The following is a 20,045-nucleotide window of genomic DNA, read 5'->3' on the forward strand; positions in this document are numbered from 1 at the left end:
AGTGGTTGAGCGTCTGCCTTTGGCCCAGATCATGATCCTGGGGTCCTGGGATCAAGTCTCTCATCAGGTTCCCCATAGGAAGCCTGCTTCTCCCTCTGCCTATGTTTCTACTTCTCTCTCTGTGTCTCTCATGAATAGATAAAATATCATCTTAAAAAATTAATGTTTAGAATATGTAAAGAACCCTTACAACTTAATAAGGCAAACAAACTTTTTAAACAGGCAAAGAGTGAACAAACACTGTATCAAAGAAGGTACATGGATGGCAAATAGCACATGAGAAGATATTCTATAACATTAGTCATTAGAGAAATGCATATTAAAACCACAATGAGATCACTAACATGAGGAACAACTAAAATGAAAACAAAACAAACAAACAAAAACCCATGTTATACCAAGTGTTGGTGAGGATATAAAACAAAAAACACTCATAGAGGGGTACCTGGGTGGCTCCATTGGTTAAGCATCTTTGGCTCAGGTCATGATCTCCAGGTCCTAGGATCAAGCCCCAAGTTGGGCTCCCTGCTCATTGGGGAGCCTGCTTCTCCCTCTCCCTCTGCCCTTCCTTCCCCTACCCCTCATAATCTTATCAGTGTTCATAGGTGTTTTATTTGTTATCAAAAAATCTGGAAACAACATAAATATCTACCAACATTTGGACAGATAAACAAATTGTGGTATATCCATATAATGGAATACTACTCAGCAATTAAAGGAAATGAAGTATCAGTACACATAACAACATGGATGAATTTTAAAATAATTATGCCAAGTGAAGGAAGCCATACCATGAAGAGGATATGTTGTGTTACTTCATTTATATAACATTCTAAAAAATGCAAACTAAGCTTTTAGAAATGATGGATATGTTTATTATCTTGATTGTAGTGTTTCATGGATATATACAAATGTACTGATCAGATATACACTTGAAATATATCCAGTTTAATCTAAGGCAATGATACATTGAAGCTATAAGAATATATAAGCCAATGTTCTTGTTTTGAGTAACTCACCAAGCTTCAGTTTTCTCATTAGTGAAGTGCAAAGAATAATAGGTATTATTTAGGGTTTATTTGAAGATTTTATTCATTTGCTTGTGTATCTAATTACTGTGGTGCCTGCCTAACACAGAGCAGGTGACTCAGTCAATGTTAATTCCGTTCCAGCACTCCCCTCCCTCTTCCAGGGAACTGATAAAGTTATTGAGGACCTTCAGATTACTTTCTTAAAACACTTACCAAAGTCTTAATGGCATATTCTTTCTCATTTTTAATGGCTAAATGTAATACGCAAATGTATTAGAGATTTTTTTTGAGAATTTAATAAATAGGTTTGCTTTTAATACTAACGAAAACCTTTCCTTCTCATGATAGCAATAGCTTCAAGCTCTGATCATGACTTGACTTAACAAAATTTCATTTTGCTTTCCCTTTTTTTCCCACAGGGTTTATCCATGGCTCAGAGGACTTGGTTATACATCCTTGGGTATATTTTTATTGGGATTTCTATTATGGAACATAGATAACATCTTTTGTGATTCACTGAGGTAAGATTTATTTTCAATCTTTGAGAAATATTTTTGGAAGCAATCTATTTAGCAGAGAATTTCATAAGCATATAGAATTAGTAGTGCCATGATGTGAATTTTTGCCATTGTTGAAGTTAAAAAAGTATGTACAGCACAATAAAGTTAAATTCTGAGAATACTTGTTTAATTAACCTAAAAATTTGGACCAAAGACTATTTTGTAGTATCTGTAGGGATTTGTAGAGTTGATCAGATACTAGTTAGGCATCTGAAAGCTGCCTAATCTGCTGTGTTGAAGAAATGATTTATAAGAAGCATGTGAGATACATGTATATAATTTTGTACTTTTTTTTTTAAGATCATATTTATTCATTCATGAGAGACACAGAGAGAGAGGCAGAGACACAGGGAGAGGGAGAAGCAGGCTCCATGCAGGGAGCCCGATATGGGACTCAATCCCACGTCCCCAGGATTACGCCCTGGGCCAAAGGCAGGTGCTAATCCGCTGAGCCACCCAGGCTGCCCTAATTTTGTACTTTAATATACTTAATGTTATTTTCTAATAAAGACATATGTTCCTTTTACCATCTGTCAGCAATTATGTATTGACTAGAGTTTGAATTTGGGTCTCTGGACTTTAGTCTGTCACAAAGATAAATATCTTTTTGGACCTCAATTTCCATTACATGAACATGTTAAAGAGATTAAACTAGTGGGTCCTTCCAACTCAAAATTCTATGCTCTAAAGTTTTGTATAAACAGAAAAGCACTAGAGAGAGGCAATCAGCAAAATTTAGACTGTGGGAAATCTACAGATGAATGAATGACCTGGTCTCTTCAGCATAAATTGCAGAGGGGATAAAACACGGAACAGGAATGTACAGATTAAAAGAGACTTAAGGGGCGCCTAGGTGGCTCAGTCAGTTAAGTGCCTGACTCTTGATTTGGGCTCAGGTCATGATTGCTGGGTGGTGAGATAAAGCCCCAAGTCAAGCTCTGAGTCTGCTTAGGATTTTATCACTCCCTCTCCCTCTGCCCCTCCCTCCCCCTGTGGGCATACTCTCTCTCAATAAATAAAATATTTTTTAAAAATTAGAGACTTAACAGATACATAGTATCAACCAAATGCAATGTGTTGATTTTCTTTTAATTCTGATTCAAGCAAACAAACTGCAAAAATCTTTTAAACTTATGAGACAATTAATTAAAATTTTGATCAGTAATTGAATATTTGGTGATATTAAGGGATTATCGTTAATCTTTTATATGTGAAAATGGTATGGTTATATTTTAAAGAGTTGGGTTTTTTTTTTTTAAGATTTATTTATTAGAGCACACAAACAAGATGGGCAGAGGGAAAGGGAGTGAGAATCTCAAGCAGACTTATGCTGAGCCCAGAGCCCAGCTTGGGGTTTGATCTTGTGACCCTGAGATCATGACCCCGAGATCATGACCTGAGCAGAAACCAAATTGGTTGCTCAACTGTACCACCCAGGCACCCCTTTAAAGAGGTTTTAAACTTTTAGAGACACATGTTGAAATATTTAGAATTAAAAATGCTACAATATCTGGGATTTATTTCAAAATATGGAAGGGGAGAAGTACATGAGAGTTTAGATGATAGGCTGTAAGTGATAATTGTTAAGCTGGATAATGGGTACATTATTATTTTGCCCACATTGCACACGTTTGAAATTTTCTGTAATAAAAAATTAAATAAGTAAATGTGTATTTTAAATGTACACCAACAGACAAGTAATGTATCTTGCTTAGAAATCTAAATTCTCCAGCAGCCCGGGTGGCTCAGCGGTTTAGCCCAGAGCCTGATCCTGGAGACCTGGGATTGAGTCCCGTGTCAGGCTCCCTGCATGGAGCCTGCTTCTCCCTCTGCCTGTGTCTCTGCCTCTGTGTGTGTGTGTGTCTCTTATGAATAACTAAATAAAATCTTTTTTAAAAAAAATCTGAATTCTCAATGAATGGTTCTGAATCAGTATTACCGATCACAAGCCCCATTGGACAGAGCATTTACATTGCTGAGATAAGTCATCATCCTCTGAATGAGAGCCACTAAGAAATAAAGTAGATTCTTAGAGATGGTAATTGTCTCAAAAATTTATGGGATATCTAGAAAAATAGTTTTACATTGATTTTTTCTCTTCTAATAAATGAGAATATTAATATGGTACACAATCAAAAAATATAAAATTTGAGACTCAGCTGTGCCACTTAGCTAAGTGACTTGGGCAACTTGGTCTCTGAATTTTAGGTTCCTCATCTGTAAAGCAAAGCTAATAATAGCTACCTCAAAGACTCACTATGAAGTGAAATAAGATTTACAAAAGTACTTTGTAGACTGTATGGTGCTTATCTAAGATGATGGTTGTATGTAGGGCAAGGAAAAGCATGTGTCTGGTTTCTTGAGTGAATAGCTAAGTAGACCAATGTTTCCCAAATTGTATTCTAGGGAACACTTGTTCCATAAAGTGTTCTTAAGATATTACTTGAAGGAAGGGTTTTGTGCATTAGTACATTACCTGAAAAAAATGAAAATAACTCTTGTAGTTATGATAGGACTTCTCACAGCCTTCATTCTGTTAATAGACATTGCAGTCTGCAAGGGGGCAATAAACTATTACTATTTCCTATTTTTTTGAACACGGGGTCATTTCTTCATGAAACTTCTGCTAGGAACACTATTCCTCAGAATACACTTTGGAAAACAGTATGCAGACTACAGCAGACTTAAGGAAATTAAATAATTTCCATGTCTGAGAGTAACACTTCAAAGTGTTCAAAGGCTTGTCAGCATTAGTTGCTAAATATTAAAAAACTGATAATAACCTGGTGATTTCTTTCTCCCTCTTCACACAGGAACTTTCGAAAGAAGATGCCACCTATCATAGGTGTTGCCACACAATTTCATGCATGGTGGCATATTTTAACTGGCCTTGGTTCATATCTTCACATCCTTTTCAGGTAGGAATTAGAGACTTTTTTAGCATGGTATTGAAGTATTTTTTTTCCTTTACCCTTCAAATAGGATGGTGTAAATATAAAATGCCAGAGACAAAATCAGGATTTAATGCTTTAGCTTTGCCTCTGCCACTAGGTGACCTTAAGTAAGTCCCTACCCTCTCTGAAGCTTAGTTTTCTAACATGAATTAGTTGTACTGACATATGATCTACATTTTAAATAGTTGTCCATCTCCTTTTTAGAGCAAGTAGGATATAAACATTTCCATTTCGTGTTTATCAACATATCTTTGTTTATAGAGAACAAATTTAGAAGGAAATAAACAGTCAGATCCTCTGAGTAGCAGACTGGGAAAGCATGAGTATCAGAAGTCCCCAGTTTCCCTGCTAAAGAGTCTTTTGGAGTCTGTCTCTGTTAGAGGTCAGTCATTTACAACAAAAATGAAATTAGAATCATCTATGATCACATTATTCAAATAATACCTCCAAGGATGCCTGGGTGGCTCAGCAGTTGAGCATCTGCCTTCAGCTCAGGGCGTGATTCCTGGTCTGGGGATCAAGTCCCACATTGGGCTCCCTGCATGGAGCCTGCTTCTCCCTCTGCCTGTGTCTCTGCCTTTCCCCTCCCCCCTCTCTCTCATGAATAAATAAATAAAATCTTTAAAAAAAAATAAAAGGGAAGGGATAGGAAATGTTTGAGGAAATTAACAAATGACAGGAAAGGAGAAACAAGAATAACTGTAAAATGAGTCTGAAAATTACAAACCTAGTACCTTAACAGTGCCCAAGTAGTCCTGAGAACATTACTGAAGTGTAATACAATACAGTAGTAAATTTCAATAATGAATAAGAAGAGGTGAAAGCATACTCATCATATTCTATTTTAAAAGACTAGGGTTCCCACTTTCCCCTTTCCTTTTTCACCTTCCCCTTTACATTTCCCTTTCACCTTCTCCTTCTCTCCTGCTGGTATGGAAAGCCTTCAGGGAAGAGGGTAATGAGGGGGAAGAGGTGCTGTGCCAAAGTGACAGCATTCAGTGAGGAATAAAGAAAGGAGCTCAGTGGTAGCAGGATGCTGAGCTTCCAAGAAAATCTGGTGGTGGTGAGAAAGTGGCTGCTGTGCACTGCAAGGAAGCAGAGCGATTAAAGAAAGAGATGTGACAGGGTAGGTGGAAGAGATAGCCAGAAGTCAGAAATGGGTCACACTGAAGAAGTAAATTATTTGATTAAACAATAAGTAAATATACTGGGGATAATAAAAGCCTGATTTCTCCACTGTCTCAGAAGGGATTTGCAAGTATGGAAAAAAAAGAAAGCTAAACAGATTCTTGAGGGGGTTAGAATGGAATTTAAACTGTTAGGGGTACCTGGGTGGCTCAGTCGGTTAAGTGTCTGACTTTGCCTCAGGTCATGATCTCAGGGTACTGTGATTGAGCCCGGAGTCAGGCTCCCCCCTGACTGGAGAGTCTGCTTGTTGCTCTCCCTCTCCCTACGCCCCTCCCCCCACTCCTCTCTCTCTCTCTCTCTTTCTCTCAAATAAATAAGTAAATAAATAAATAAATAAAATCTTTTTTTAAAAAGGTATTAGTGCTAAGCCTACGTGACTTAGCAGTTAAGCATCTGCCTTCGGCTTAGAGCGTGGATTCTAAATCCTGGAGTCCCGGGATCAGTCCCATATCGGACTGCCTGCGTGGAGCCTCCTTCTCCCTCTGCCTATGTCTCTGCCTCTCTCTGTGTGTGTCTCTTATGAATGAATGAATAAATCTTTTTTAAAAATGTAAATCTTCAAAAAAAACATATTTAAATGATAACAATTTAGCATCTGGGAGACAAGAATACAGGAATTCATACCAATCTTGCAACTTTCCTAGAAGTTTGAAACTTTTTTTATATTAAAAACATAAAGAAGGGAGATCCCTGGGTGGCTCGGGGGGGTTAGCACCTGCCTTTGGCCCAGGGTGTGATCCTGGAGTCCTGGGATCAAGTCCCACGTCGGGCTGCTGGCATGGAACCTGCTTCTCCCTCCTCCTGTCTCTCTGCCTCCCTCTCTCTCTCTATGTCTATCATAAACAAATAAATAAATAAATAAATCTTAAAAAAAAAAACATAAAGAAAGGAGAGGGGAAGGTCAAGCCTCCCGATGGTGGCAGGGGTGGGGGTGGGGGTTGAGATATTTAGTGCAAATAAGCAAATAGAAAACTGATCATCTAACTCGTAATCAAAATGCCTTCTAAAACCATAGGATATCCATTTTTGTGAAAAACGGGGCTAAATGAGTAATTAATACTCATGAATACATAATTGTCTTTGTAAGGGTATATGGTAACTGGTAAGTACCAGCAGTTACCTCTGGGCTGAAGGTACCAAGTAGGAGACAGACTTTTTTCCTGTGTACTCTTTCATACTCTTCAAACTTTTACCAGATGATTATACTACTTATTTTTTTTTAATGTTTAAATAAAACAATTGAGGGCAGCCCGGGTGGCTCAGCGGTTTAGCGCCGCCTTCAGTTCAGGAGACCCGGAGATCCTGGAGACCTGGGATCGAGTCCCATGTCAGGCTCTCTGCATGGAGCCTGCTTCTCCCTCTGCCTGTGTCTCTGCCTCTCTCTCTGTGTGTCTCTCATGAATAAATAAATAAAATCTTTTTTAAAAAATAATAAATAAATAAAATAAAATGAAACAATTGAGATTTTTTTATATCCATTAAATGAGCTTTATAGTATTTTGAAATTTCCTTCTATATTCTTTAGTTGCAGTGAAATAGTATGATCACACATTACTTGTTAGTGTAAATTGATGTAACTCATTTGGAAAGAGTTCAATACCAAATGTGTTTGTGAAAATAAAATATTTATATTTTTATCCCAGTTATTATATTCCTTGGATTTATCCTAAAGAAGTAACCAGAAAAATGAAAATGTGTGTGTAAACTCAAATATTTTTATTACAGTGTTACTTAATTAGCATAGCAACAATAATAATAGAAGAAAAATAAACTGCCCAAGAGGGTAGAATTATAAAGTAAATTATAGTATACCTTTTATTCAGCCATTTATAAATGTGAAAACTTTATAGCTATATAGAAAGGTTTTGGATTATTTGGATTTTTAAGTGAAACAGATGAAAATCATACACAGGTAATTATTAACACTGTAAAAACTAATTTGTATGGGGACAAAGGCTAAAGTGAATACAGAAAAAAATGAAGCATTTGACTATATTTGGTGGTAGGTTTTTTTTTGTTTTGTTTTCTTTTTATTCTGATTTTTTTAAGAAGGCAGGGAAGATAGAATATATTTTAGACACATTTCATCCTAAAAAACTAAAAATAAAAGAAGCTTGGGTATTTAAGCTTCAGTTATGGAAATTTTGATTCTTTGAGTATCTCACTGAATGAAGCATGCAAAAAATATTTCAGAGGGATGATTAGAGAATTTAATAAAATAACACATGTGCCCTTTAAGACTTAAATACTGTACAAATGTTTGTTTCAAACAAAGAGTTAACACAGTGAAGCAAAAATATCTGAGCTTGGAGCTCTGCACCATCACTATATAACTGTGTAATAGTCTTTTTTTTTTTAATTAATTTTTATTGGTGTTCAATTTACCAACATACAGAAAAACACCCAGTGCTCATCCCGTCAAGTGTCCGCCTCAGTTCCCGTCACCCATTTCCCTCCAACACCCGCCCTCTTCCCCTTCCACCACCCCTAGTTCGTTTCCCCGAGTTAGGAGTCTTTATGTTCTGTCTCCCTTCCTGATATTTCCCAACATTTCTTTTCCCTTCCTTTATATTCCCTTTCACTATTATTTATATTCCCCAAATGAATGAGAACATACACTGTTTGTCCTTCTCCAATTGACTTATTTCACTCAGCATAATACCCTCCAGTTCCATCCACGTTGAAGCAAATGGTGGGTATTTGTCGTTTCTAATGGCTGAGTAATATTCCATTGTATACATAAACCACATCTTCTTTATCCATTCATCTTTCGATGGACACCGAGGCTCCTTCCACAGTTTGGCTATTGTGGCCATTGCTGCTAGAAACATCGGGGTGCAGGTGTCCCGACGTTTCATTGCATCTGAATCTTTGGGGTAAATCCCCAGCAGTGCAATTGCTGGGTCGTAGGGCAGGTCTATTTTTAACTCTTTGAGGAACCTCCACACAGTTTTCCAGAGTGGCTGCACCAGTTCACATTCCCACCAACAGTGTAAGAGGGTTCCCTTTTCTCCGCATCCTCTCCAACATTTGTTGTTTCCTGCCTTGTTAATTTTCCCCATTCTCACTGGTGTGAGGTGATATCTCATTGTGGTTTTGATTTGTATTTCCCTGATGGCAAGTGATGCAGAGCATTTTCTCATGTGCATGTTGGCCATGTCCATGTCTTCCTCTGTGAGATTTCTCTTCATGTCTTTTGCTCATTTCATGACTGGATTGTTTGGTGTTGAGTTTAATAAGTTCTTTATAGATTTTGGAAACTAGCCCTTTATCTGATATGTCATTTGCAAATATCTTCTCCCATTCTGTAGGTTGTCTTTTAGTTTTGTTGATATCCTTTGCTGTGCAAAAGCTTCTTATCTTGATGAAGTCCCAATAGTTCATTTTTGCTTTTGCTTCTTTTGCCTTTGTGGATGTATCTTGCAAGAAGTTACTGTGGCCGAGTTCAAAAAGGGTGTTGCCTGTGTTCTCTTCTATGATTTTGATGGACTCTTGTATCACATTTAGATCTCTCATCCATTTTGAGTTTATCTTTGTGTATGGTGAAAGAGAGTGGTCCAGTTTCATTCTTCTGCATGTGGATGTCCAATTTTCCCAACACCATTTATTGAAGAGACTGTCTTTCTTCCAATGGATAGTCTTTCCTCCTTTATCGAATATTAGATGACCGTACATTTCAGGGTCCACTTCTGGGTTCTCTATTCTGTTCCATTGATCTATGTGTCTGTTTTTGTGCCAGTACCACACTGTCTTGATGACCACAGCTTTGTAGTACAACCTGAAATCTGGCATTGTGATGCCCCCAGCTATGGTTTTCTTTTTTAAAATTCTCCTGGCTATTCGGGGTCTTTTCTGATTCCACACAAATCTTAAAATAATTTGTTCTAACTCTCTGAAGAAAGTCCATGGTATTTTGATAGGGATTGCATTAAACGTGTAAATTGCCCTGGGTAACATTGACATTTTTACAATATTAATTCTGCCAATCCATGAGCATGGAATATTTTTCCATCTCTTTGTGTCTTCCTCAATTTCTTTCAGAAGTGTTCTATAGTTTTTAGGGTATAGATCTTTTGCCTCTTTGGTTAGGTTTATTCCTAGGTATCTTATGCTTTTGGGTGCAATTGTAAATGGGATTGACTCCTTAATTTCTCTTTCTTCAGTCTCATTGTTAGTGTATAGAAATGCCATTGATTTCTGGGCATTGATTTTGTATCCTGCCACGCTACCAAATTGCTGTATGAGTTCTAGCAATCTTGGGGTGGAGGCTTTTGGGTTTTCTATGTAGAGTATCATGTTATCGGCGAAGAGGGAGAGTTTGACTTCTTCTTTGCCAATTTGAATGCCTTTAATGTCTTTTTGTTGTCTGATTGCTGAGGCGAGGACTTCCAGTACTATGTTGAACAGCAGTGGTGAGAGTGGACATCCCTGTCTTGTTCCTGATCTTAGGGGAAAGGCTCCCAGTGCTTCCCCATTGAGAATGATATTTGCTGTGGGCTTTTCGTAAATGGCTTTTAAGATGTCGAGGAAAGTTCCCTCTATCCCAACACTCTGAAGGGTTTTGATCAGGAATGGATGCTGTATTTTGTCAAATGCTTTCTCTGCATCTAAGGAGAGGATCATATGGTTCTTGGTTTTCCTCTTGCTGATATGATGAATCACATTGATGGTTTTACGAGTGTTGAACCAGCCTTGTGTCCCGGGGATAAATCCTACTTGGTCATGGTGAATAATTTTCTTAATGTGTTGTTGGATCCTATTGGCTAGTATCTTGTTGAGAATTTTTGCATCCATGTTCATCAGGGATATTGGTCTGTAATTCTCCTTTTTGGTGGGATCTTTGTCTGGTTTCAGAATTAAGGTGATGCTGGCCTCATCGAACGAATTTGGAAGTACTTCATCTCTTTCTATCTTTCCAAACAGCTTTAGTAGAATAGGTATGATTTCTTCTTTAAACGTTTGATAGAATTCCCCTGGGAAGCCATCTGGCCCTGGACTCTTGTGTCTTGGGAGGTTTTTGATGACTGCTTCAATTTCCTCCCAGGTTATTGGCCTGTTCAGGTTTTCTATTTCTTCCTGCTCCAGTTTTGGTAGTTTGTGGCTTTCCAGGAATGCGTCCATTTCTTCTAGATTTCCTAACTTATTGGCGTACAGCTGTTCATAATATGTTTTTAAAATCGTTTGTATTTCCTTGGTGTTGGTAGTGATCTCTCCTTTCTCATTCATGATTTTATTAATTTGAGTCTTCTCTCTCTTCTTTTTAATAAGGTTGGCTAATGGTTTATCTATCTTATTAATTCTTTCAAAGAACCAACTCCTGGTTCTGTTGATCTGTTCCACAGTTCTTTTGGTCTCGATTTCATTTAGTTCTGCTCGAATTTTAATTAACTGTCTTCTTCTGCTGGGGGTGGGGTCCATTTGTTGCTTTTTCTCTAGTTCCTTTATGTGTAAGGTGAGCTTTTGAATTTGAGTTCTTTCCAGTTTTTGAATGGATGCTTGTATTGCGATGTATTTCCCCTCAGGACTGCTTTTGCTGCATCCCAAAGATTTTGAACGGTTGTATCTTCATTCTCAATAGTTTCCGTGAATCTTTTTAATTCTTCCTTAATTTCCTGTTTGACCTTTTCATCTTTTAGCAGGATGGTCCTTAACCTCCACGTGTTTGTGGTCCTTCCAAACTTCTTGTTGTGATTAAGTTCTAATTTCAAGGCATTATGGTCTGAGAATATACAGGGGACTATCCTGATATTTTGGTATCGGTTCAGACCCGATTTGTGACCCAGTATGTGGTCTATTCTGGAGAAAGTTCCATGTGCACTTGAGAAGAATGTGTATTCAGTTGAGTTTAGATGTAAAGTTCTATAGATATCTGTGAAATCCATCTGGTCCAGTGTATCATTTAAAGCTCTCGTTTCTTTGGATATGTTGTGCTTAGAAGACCTATCTAGTATAGAGAGAGCTAGATTGAAGTCACCAAGTATAAGTGTATTATTATCAAAGTATTTCTTCAGTTTGGTTATTAATTGGTTTAAATATTTGGCAGCTCCCACATTCGGGGCATATATATTGAGGATTGTTAAGTCCTCTTGTTGGATAGATCCTTTGAGTATGAGATAGTGTCCCTCTTCATCTCTCACTATAGTCTTCGGGATAAATTTTAATTTATCTGATATAAGGATGGCTACCCCTGCTTTCTTTTGAGGACCATTTGAATGGTAAAGGGTTCTCCAACCTTTTATTTTCAGGTTGTAGGTGTCCTTCAGTCTAAAATGAGTCTCTTGTAGACAGCAAATAGATGGGTCCTGCTTTTTTATCCAGTCTGAAACCCTGCGCCTTTTGATGGGGTCATTAAGCCCGTTCACGTTCAGAGTTACTATTGAGAGATATGAGTTTAGTGTCATCATATCTATTCAGTCCTTGTTTTTGTGGATTGTTGCACTGAACTTCTTCTTAAAGGGGAATTTTAAGAGTCCCCCTTAAAATTTCTTGCAGAGCTGGTTTGGAGGTTACATATTCTTTCAGTTCCTGCCTGTCTTGGAAGCTCTTTATCTCTCCTTCCATTTTGAATGAAAGCCTTGCTGGATAAAGTATTCTTGGTTGCATGTTCTTCTCATTTAGGACCCTGAATATATCCTGCCAGCCCTTTCTGGCCTGCCAGGTCTCTGTGGAGAGGTCTGCTGTTACCCTAATATTCCTCCCCATAAAAGTCAGGGACTTTTTTTCTCTTGCTGCTTTAAGGATCTTCTCCTTATCTTTGGAATTTGCAAGCTTCACTATTAAATGTCGAGGTGTTGAACGGTTTTTGTTGATTTTAGGGGGGGATCTCTCTATTTCCTGGGTCTGAATGCCTGTTTCCCTTCCCAGATTCGGAAAGTTTTCAGCTAGGATTTGTTCAAATACATATTCTGGCCCTCTGTCCCTTTCGGCGCCCTCGGGAACCCCAATTAAACGTAGGTTTTTCTTCCTCAGGCTGTCATTTATTTCCCTTAATCTATCTTCATGGTCTTTTAATTGCCTGTCTCTTTTTTCCTCAGTTTCCTTCTTTGCCATCAACTTGTCTTCTATGTCACTCGTTCTTCCACCTCGTTAAGCCTCGTTGTTAGAACTTCTAGCTTGGATTGCATCTCATTTAATTGATTTTTAATTTCTGCCTGATTGGATCTAAATTCTGTAGTCATGAAGTCTCTTGAGTCCTTTATGGTTTTTTCTAGAGCCACCAGTAGCTGTATAATAGTGCTTCTGAATTGGCTTTCTGACATTGAATTGTAATCCAGATTTTGTAACTCTGTGGGAGAGAGGGCTGTTTCTGATTCTTTTTTTGAGGTGAGGTTTTCCTTCTAGTCATTTTGCTCAGTGCAGAGTGGCCAAAAACAAGTTGTATTGGGAAAAGGAGAAAAAGAGAGAGAAGGAAAGAAAAGAGAAAAAGAAAAAAGAGAAAGAAGAAAAAAAAGAGGAAAAAGAGAAAGAAAAAGAAAGGAGAAAAAAAGGGGGGTGGGGTGGGGGAAGCAATCAGAAATCAAGAAGAAATGAAAGAAAAAAAAGCACAAAACAAGACAAAAACAAACAAAAACAAAACAACAAAAAAAAAACACGGGGGAGTATCTTCCGATTCTGTATACTTTAGGTCCCTTGACTTCCCCTGGAACTGGTCCGTCTCGCTGGCCTTCTGGGGGAGGGGCCTGCTGTGCTGATTCTCAGGTGTTAGCACTTGGGGGAGCTGCTCTGCCCCTGCCTGGTGCAGGGCTCAGTGGGGGTTGTTTACCCCGTGAGGCCCCGGGAGGAAGCTACAGTGGCGGGGGCAGCTCTGGGAACCTGGAGTCAGCTCCCGCAGTAGCTCCGGGGCTCTCCGTCTGCAGGGCCTGGGGGCTCCCGGGCGGGCGGGGCCGCTGATCTGCTCAGTTCCAGGCAGGAGCGTCCTCGTCCTCGCTGTCCTGGGCCCTCCTCGCCTCTGCCTGTCCCAGGGGAGGCCGGATCCTGGGCTGTGTCCCGGCGCCCTGTGCTCCGGGGCCTGCGCTGTTGGATTCGCTCGCGTCTCGCAGCCCCCTCCGCGGAGCCGCCGCCCGAGCTGTTCCCGGAGCCGCGCCGCCCCCTCCGCGCGGAGCTTCTTCCTCCGCCCGAGCAGCCGCTGCCGAGCTGCTCCCGGAGCCGCACAGCCCCCTCCACGGAGCCGCCGCCCGAGCCCCTCCGAGCTGCTCCGGGTCCCGCCGAGCGCTGCAGCCCTTAGGGAGCTCGGCGCATCTCCCCAGGGCGCAGTTCCTCTGTTACTGTCCCAGGGAGCCTGAGGGCATCCCCGCCTTTCTGGGGATCCTCTTCCAATTCCCCGGGAGGCCTTTCCCCCGGGAAGGTCGGTGCAGCTCCTGCTCCTCCGGGCCGGGGCTCTCCTGTCCTGGGGACACTCGCCCCGGCCTCAGCCCGGCTCCTCGCGGGCCCCTCCCCCTTGGAGGCCTTTTGTTTCTTTATTTCTTTTTCCCATCTTCCTACCTTGATAGAAGCGCGAACTCTTCTCACTGTAGCATTCCAGCTGGTCTCTCTTTAAATCTCAGGCCGAATTCGTAGATTTTCAGGATGATTTGAAGGTTTTCTAGGTAATTTGTTGGGGACAGGTGATTTGGAGACCCTACTCTTCCACCATCTTGCCCCCGCCCCCCCGCCCCCCCCGCCCCCCCCGCCCCCCCGCCCCCCCCCCGCCCCCCCCCCCGCCCCCCCCCCGTGTAATAGTCTTGAGCCAAGTTTTTACTTGCCATATGCATGGATTTATTTTTTATTTTTTTTAAGATTTTATTTATTTATTTATTTTAAGATTTTATTTATTCGTGAGAGAGAGAGAGAGAGGCACAGACACAGGCAGAAGCAGGCTCCATGCAGGGAGCACGATGTGGGACTTGATCCCAGGTCTCCAGGATCACACCCTGGGCTGAAGGCAGCGCTAAACCCCTGAGCTACCCAGGCTGCCCCGAGATTTTATTTATTTATTCATGAGAGGCACAGAGAGGGAGAGAGAGAGAGAGAGAGGCAGAGACACAAGCAGAGGGCGAAGCAGGCTCCATGCAGGGAGCCTAATGTGGGACTCGATCCTGGGTCTCCAGGATCACTCCCTGGGCTGAAGGCGGTACTAAATCGCTGAGCCACCCAGGCTCCAGTCTGGTCTTCATAGGTTACTTATTCTAAAGGCTACTGCAAGGAAGATTTTCCTTACCTTCCTGATTATCTCATACCTGTATTGTAATCCTCGTAGAACTGATATAACCCCTTCCAAAATATTCTAAGAATACTCTACCATAAATCTTCAAAAATGAAACTGCAACTATGATATGAATCATTAAGCATGAGTGGAGTGCTCCCTACTAAACTGCAATCATCCCAAGGTCACAGCCTGAGAGTATTCATTTCTGTCCTCCTTAGCATCTTGCCAAGTGTTCTGCATAGAGTAATCGCTCAAAAAATGGTTGCTAAATGAACAAAGAATCTACTAGTGTTGCTTTTTCTCTGTATATATAGAGTACTATGGTTAAGTGTCAGTAAATCAGTCTGTATGAATTAAAAATTAATCTGAAGAGCTTTCCCTGTCCCCTTTTCTTTCAGTTTATATACAAGAACTCTTTACCTGAGATACAGGCCAAAAGTAAAGGTAAGTTCCCTTCCTAGGGGTGGGTGTGCTTGCGTGTATGCACGCGTGCATCGATGGGTATGTTGAGGGAGGCACGGTATTGGGAGGATAGACCAGAGGTGGAAGAAGTGGATGGGGTGGAAGGGTAGTAGAGAGAGCACAAGCTTTGGAACCAGATGCTTGTGAATCCTAGATCTTCCACATCCTGTTCTATGACCTTGGGCAAGTCTGTTCTCTTTAAGCTTTAGTTTTTTCAGCAATAAAATGGAGCTGTTAATAGCTATGTTCCTGAGTTATTTTAAGGATCTGAGATGATGTAAATGCCCAGCTCCATGCCTGACAAAAAAGGAAGCTTATTCCATTTAAATAAATTAAATAAAAATCATTTCTGAGATTTGATTCAAGTCTGGAAAGACTGTGCCATACTCAGGCTACTAATACCAAGACTGTTGTTAGTACACCTAGCTCATGGATTCTTTTTCCATGATAACATGGATATCTGTAATAGCATGCAGCAGTTACCTTCTTTCTTTTTGTCCTAACTTGTTTCCAAACAGTTTCTCTTCGGAATCTGGCCAGTGATCCTGTTTGAGCCTCTCAGGAAGCACTGATGAATTATTTCACCAAGAAAACAAAAAAGCACCTACCATAGGCCTGGCCAAATGAATGAGGAAATCCTTAAAGATCCACACATTCAAATATATCATGACCATCAGAGCAAAGGAGTGACTTTCTGACTAATTCTGCCAGTTGCACAGAGAATAAGGAATGGGGCTTGTTGTCTTTATCTCATTTGTCCTCCTCCTCCTCACCCTTACCCTAAGATGTTTAAAAAGAAACAGACATGATGTGTGTGTGTATATACTTGAATGCTGGAAAAATGATGCTTTTCCTAACAGGTTAACAGTTTGTGTGGATCATAGGAAATTAACCTTTTTCCCTTTTTTGATAAGGGTTGCATGTGAATTATACTTTGCTTAATATTTGATTAAATAATCAGAACAGTCAGCTAAGTATTGGCAAAACCCCATATCCAGATGGCCAGCTGTGGAGCAGCACTTAGCCCTGTCAGCCTTGATTTATATTCTTGTCATACTAACCTCATGAATGGTTTTCCAAGGTGAAAAAGAGCTATCTGTGGAATTCTGGTAGTTCTTCACTGTCTGTCTTTGTGCTAGTCAGCAGGTCATAAGCAAGCTCCAATCTGCCACTAGATTCCACACTTGCCATATCCCAGATTTGCAGTGGGCTCTGGGGTGTCTGTGTGCAGCCACAGCCAATCAGAGTGGGTGGGTCACCTTGTAATATTTATGAGACCATGAGGACATCTGCAGAATGTTATACCTCTAGCCAGTTAAAGGTGGTTTCTTAGTTTTCTTTGATCTTCGCAGATTTTTAAGTTGTCACTGGTTTCTTGGCTAGGCAAACATGATTGGTGGTCTGGCCTACCCATATTCCATCCTCTTAGCGTAACTTATTTGAAGTTACCAGTGAATGTTATTACACTCTGACTTTTTAAATTATACCATATTTTCCAGTTTTCAGAGAGGCAGTTTTCAGAGGCTATGGTTATGCCCAGGGAAATGTGTCAAGTTAACTAGAGCTAAAATGATCAGGATCCTCTTTACCTAAAGCTTATTAGAATATCTGCCCCTTCATTTTTTGAAGGACATAGACATAAAGAGTTGGGAACAACGTACTCTAACTTACTTGAACTTATAACAGAATTCCCCAAAATTAAAGTGTGAGAAATGGCAGTGAAATATCATTGTTAGGCAGCTAGTTCTAATTTGGGTTTGAATGTATAACAAATTGAATCACTTTTCACAAAGATAACACCTGTCTGAAGTAAAAACCGATTTGTCCTGTTTACTGATATATCACCATATTTGTAGCTCCTTACCAGTTAGCATTGTTGCAACTTTTTCCTGTTCTTGCATTATAAAATCCAGATTGTTTTTACCACATGGTGATAAAAAAAAGTAAAAAAAAAGTCATTTTTTTTCTTATGCAAAAGTATAAAACACTCCTGTCGTTTCTCCAGTATCTAGTAAGTCACCTTGGTACAAATTTAAAACCAATACAAATTTTATTGTTTTTCTTCACCTAGTAGCCTTAGTTTTAGTCCAGGCCATTTTTCCTTACCTTAGCATGCCAACATGCCATTAGGCAGATACTTCTGCCTACTTTTATGATCCTCCAGTAAGAAAAACACTTGCCAAAACAAATCTAAAGAACTTTGGTTGTGCCTTAAGAAAATCTAAAACTAAGCCATTCCAACACACAGCCCGTAAGATTGTTCTTTGCCATGAGATTCTGACTTGTGGCTACATTTCTTTTCTTTTTTTTTTCTTTTTTTTTTTTTAGTATTTTTTTTTTTTTTTATGATAGTCATACAGAGAAAGAGAGAGAGAGGCAGAGACACAGGCAGAGGGAGAAGCAGGCTCCATGCACCGGGAGCCCGACGTGGGACTCGATCCCGGGTCTCCAGGATTGCGCCCTGGGCCAAAGGCAGGCGCCAAACCGCTGCGCCATCCAGGGATCCCTGTGGCTACATTTCATGTGCAGCTACCGACACTATCAGCCATCTTACATTTTTTTAATAAGTTCATTTGTTTCACACCATTGTCTTTGTGTACTTTTCACTCAAAATACACTCCTGTGTACAGAATCTATATATGGCAACAAAGGCACAGCCTTCTTGACAGTGCAGCTAGGTGTGGTGAAACTGAGTTTCTGTGTATCACAGTCAGATAAGGTGTGGAGAGCCTCCCCCTCCTCTGACGCTGGGGTCCTTTCCAGCAGTTTGCTGAATGAACAATTCAGCCACCACTCTATGCAGTCAGTCACTTGTTGAAGAAATTTGCCCAACACCTCAGTGGAGAAGTATGGGCATCACTGGATGACTTATAACACTGTGGCCAGTTCTTCAGAGATCCTTGTTTCTGCTATGAAAACAGCAGCATGAAAGCAAAAGGCATTTTAGAAGTGTTGAACAGAAAGCAGAGACTGAATCCAGACTCTAACTCTCCAAATTAGTGTGTGCCTCACATATGGTTCTCTTTCTAGCAGCCTAAGTATTCGCACGTTCAAGACTGTTTCTGTGCCATAGTGAGAATTATGGAAATACTGCTGACCTTCAGGATATCACTAAATCGACTTTATTTCAATGCCTTTATTTTTCCCTTCTAGGATTCTGGGTGGGCATTATAGGGTTGGATTACTACCTCCCCCTTCTCTTTATGTTCTTGGCAAACTTCCTGAACTAGAGTATACAAAAAACCTGTTTGCTGCTGAGTAAATGGTAGTTTGTTTACATATTATCTGATGTGAAAGGTGCTCCTCTGTGAGTCCTATAGCAAATTACATTTCAGAAAATACCAGTATCTTAGAAGATATGAAAGGAGCAGTTTGCTTGCACATCTTAATATCCTGCCATTTTCACTCCAGAAAATTGAAAGCAATTTTTTTTTAGGGAAAAACTATATGAAAGGTGGTTATACTGATCTGATTGGTCACTCCACCCACACCTCCCCACCTTGGTGCTTTCATGAAATGTTGCCAACACCTGAAGTGATCTCTTTTCTCTTTGCAATACTGTATAAATTGATGATTGGTGATAAATTGATGAGAAACATTCATTTTTGGATAATTTACAAATGAGAACCCCAAATAGTGATATTTGGTTTAGCAGAATTAGATAAAATATTTTGGTGTACCCTAAATGCACAATTTCCAGGACTGTTAAACTAGGCTTTCTTTACACTAAGGTTTTTCTTATACTAAGAAGAAGGAAGTAGGAGTCAAAATCAACAGACCAAAAAACTTCAGCTACACAATGCATGAACATCTTTAAATGCCTGAAAAAAACTTAAGTTCTATTTTTTTTAAAGATTGTATTTTTAAGTAATGTCTATACCCAATGTAGGGCTCAGACTTACAGCCTTGAGATCAAGAGTCCCATGCTCTACCAACTGAGTCAGCCATGCACCCCAAAACTAAACTGTTTTAATGCCAACTCCTTCAGAATTTAGCCAGTGCCCCTTAAAGTATAATAATTTAGTTTAAGGTTTTCTTATGAATCCAATGGTTTCCGTATTACTTTGCTCTTAAAAAAAAATAATTTGTTGCTAAGTTGAACAGTTTTAACTCTCAGTTCCACATTTACAAGAAATTCTTCTAACCCCATGGTTTATGATGTGCTAGATAAGAATTTATATAAAACTGATGTTTCAAAGAGAATCAGTTATAATTGGAATTCGCAAGTGTGTGGCAATTTGCAGATTTACCTCTTATATTTTGCATCTTATCAGTGCCATAATATAATTAGTTTGATGACTTTGTCTTGTTTTTCAATGTCTAAAATTACAGCTATTCACTATGCTGTAAACATTTGGAAATAATGAGTAAAATTTTTGGCTAAAAGTTAAACCCCTTTGTAGAAGGGGCTGTAAAATAGAAAAAAAAAAGTCATGACCCACCTGAATGGAAAACTTCAATCCTGTTTTTTTTTTTTTTTTTCAATCCTGTTTTTTAAACTGTTGGACTCCCTTTAAGAAAAAAGAAACTTTTAAATATCTGAGGAGAAGTTGCCAGTTTGCTGAGGTTCATGTGAGCATGCTACTTAACAGTTTCTTGTGTTGGGAGGAAAAAACCTCTCCTCTACCCTCTTAGGTTTAGTAGTTAGGGGCCTGTGAATTAAACT

General features: G+C 39.7%; 1 protein-coding gene across 10 annotated transcripts in view; it reads left to right on the forward strand.

Moving 5' to 3' along the window:
• The window catches only part of ACER3 (alkaline ceramidase 3), a 162,359-nt gene extending 142,680 nt beyond the window's left edge, over positions 1–19,679 (forward strand). For 8 of the 10 annotated variants that reach the window (XM_072725974.1, XM_072725968.1, XM_026010434.2 and 5 more), the window contains 4 exons: positions 1,451–1,552; positions 4,405–4,509; positions 15,316–15,361; positions 15,898–19,679. In XM_072725974.1, coding sequence (XP_072582075.1) covers positions 1,451–1,552; positions 4,405–4,509; positions 15,316–15,361; positions 15,898–15,951 — 307 coding nt within the window. In that variant the 3' untranslated portion in view covers positions 15,952–19,679. Of the gene's footprint in view, positions 1–1,450; positions 1,553–4,404; positions 4,510–15,315; positions 15,362–15,897 lie in introns of those variants that run through there. The other 2 variants (XR_011995139.1, XR_011995140.1) reach the window with 2 other exon arrangements.
• The last annotated feature ends 366 nt before the right edge of the window (positions 19,680–20,045 follow it).

Source organism: Vulpes vulpes, chromosome 11 (genome assembly GCF_048418805.1).
Source record: "Vulpes vulpes isolate BD-2025 chromosome 11, VulVul3, whole genome shotgun sequence".
NCBI classification, from domain to species: domain Eukaryota; kingdom Metazoa; phylum Chordata; class Mammalia; order Carnivora; family Canidae; genus Vulpes; species Vulpes vulpes.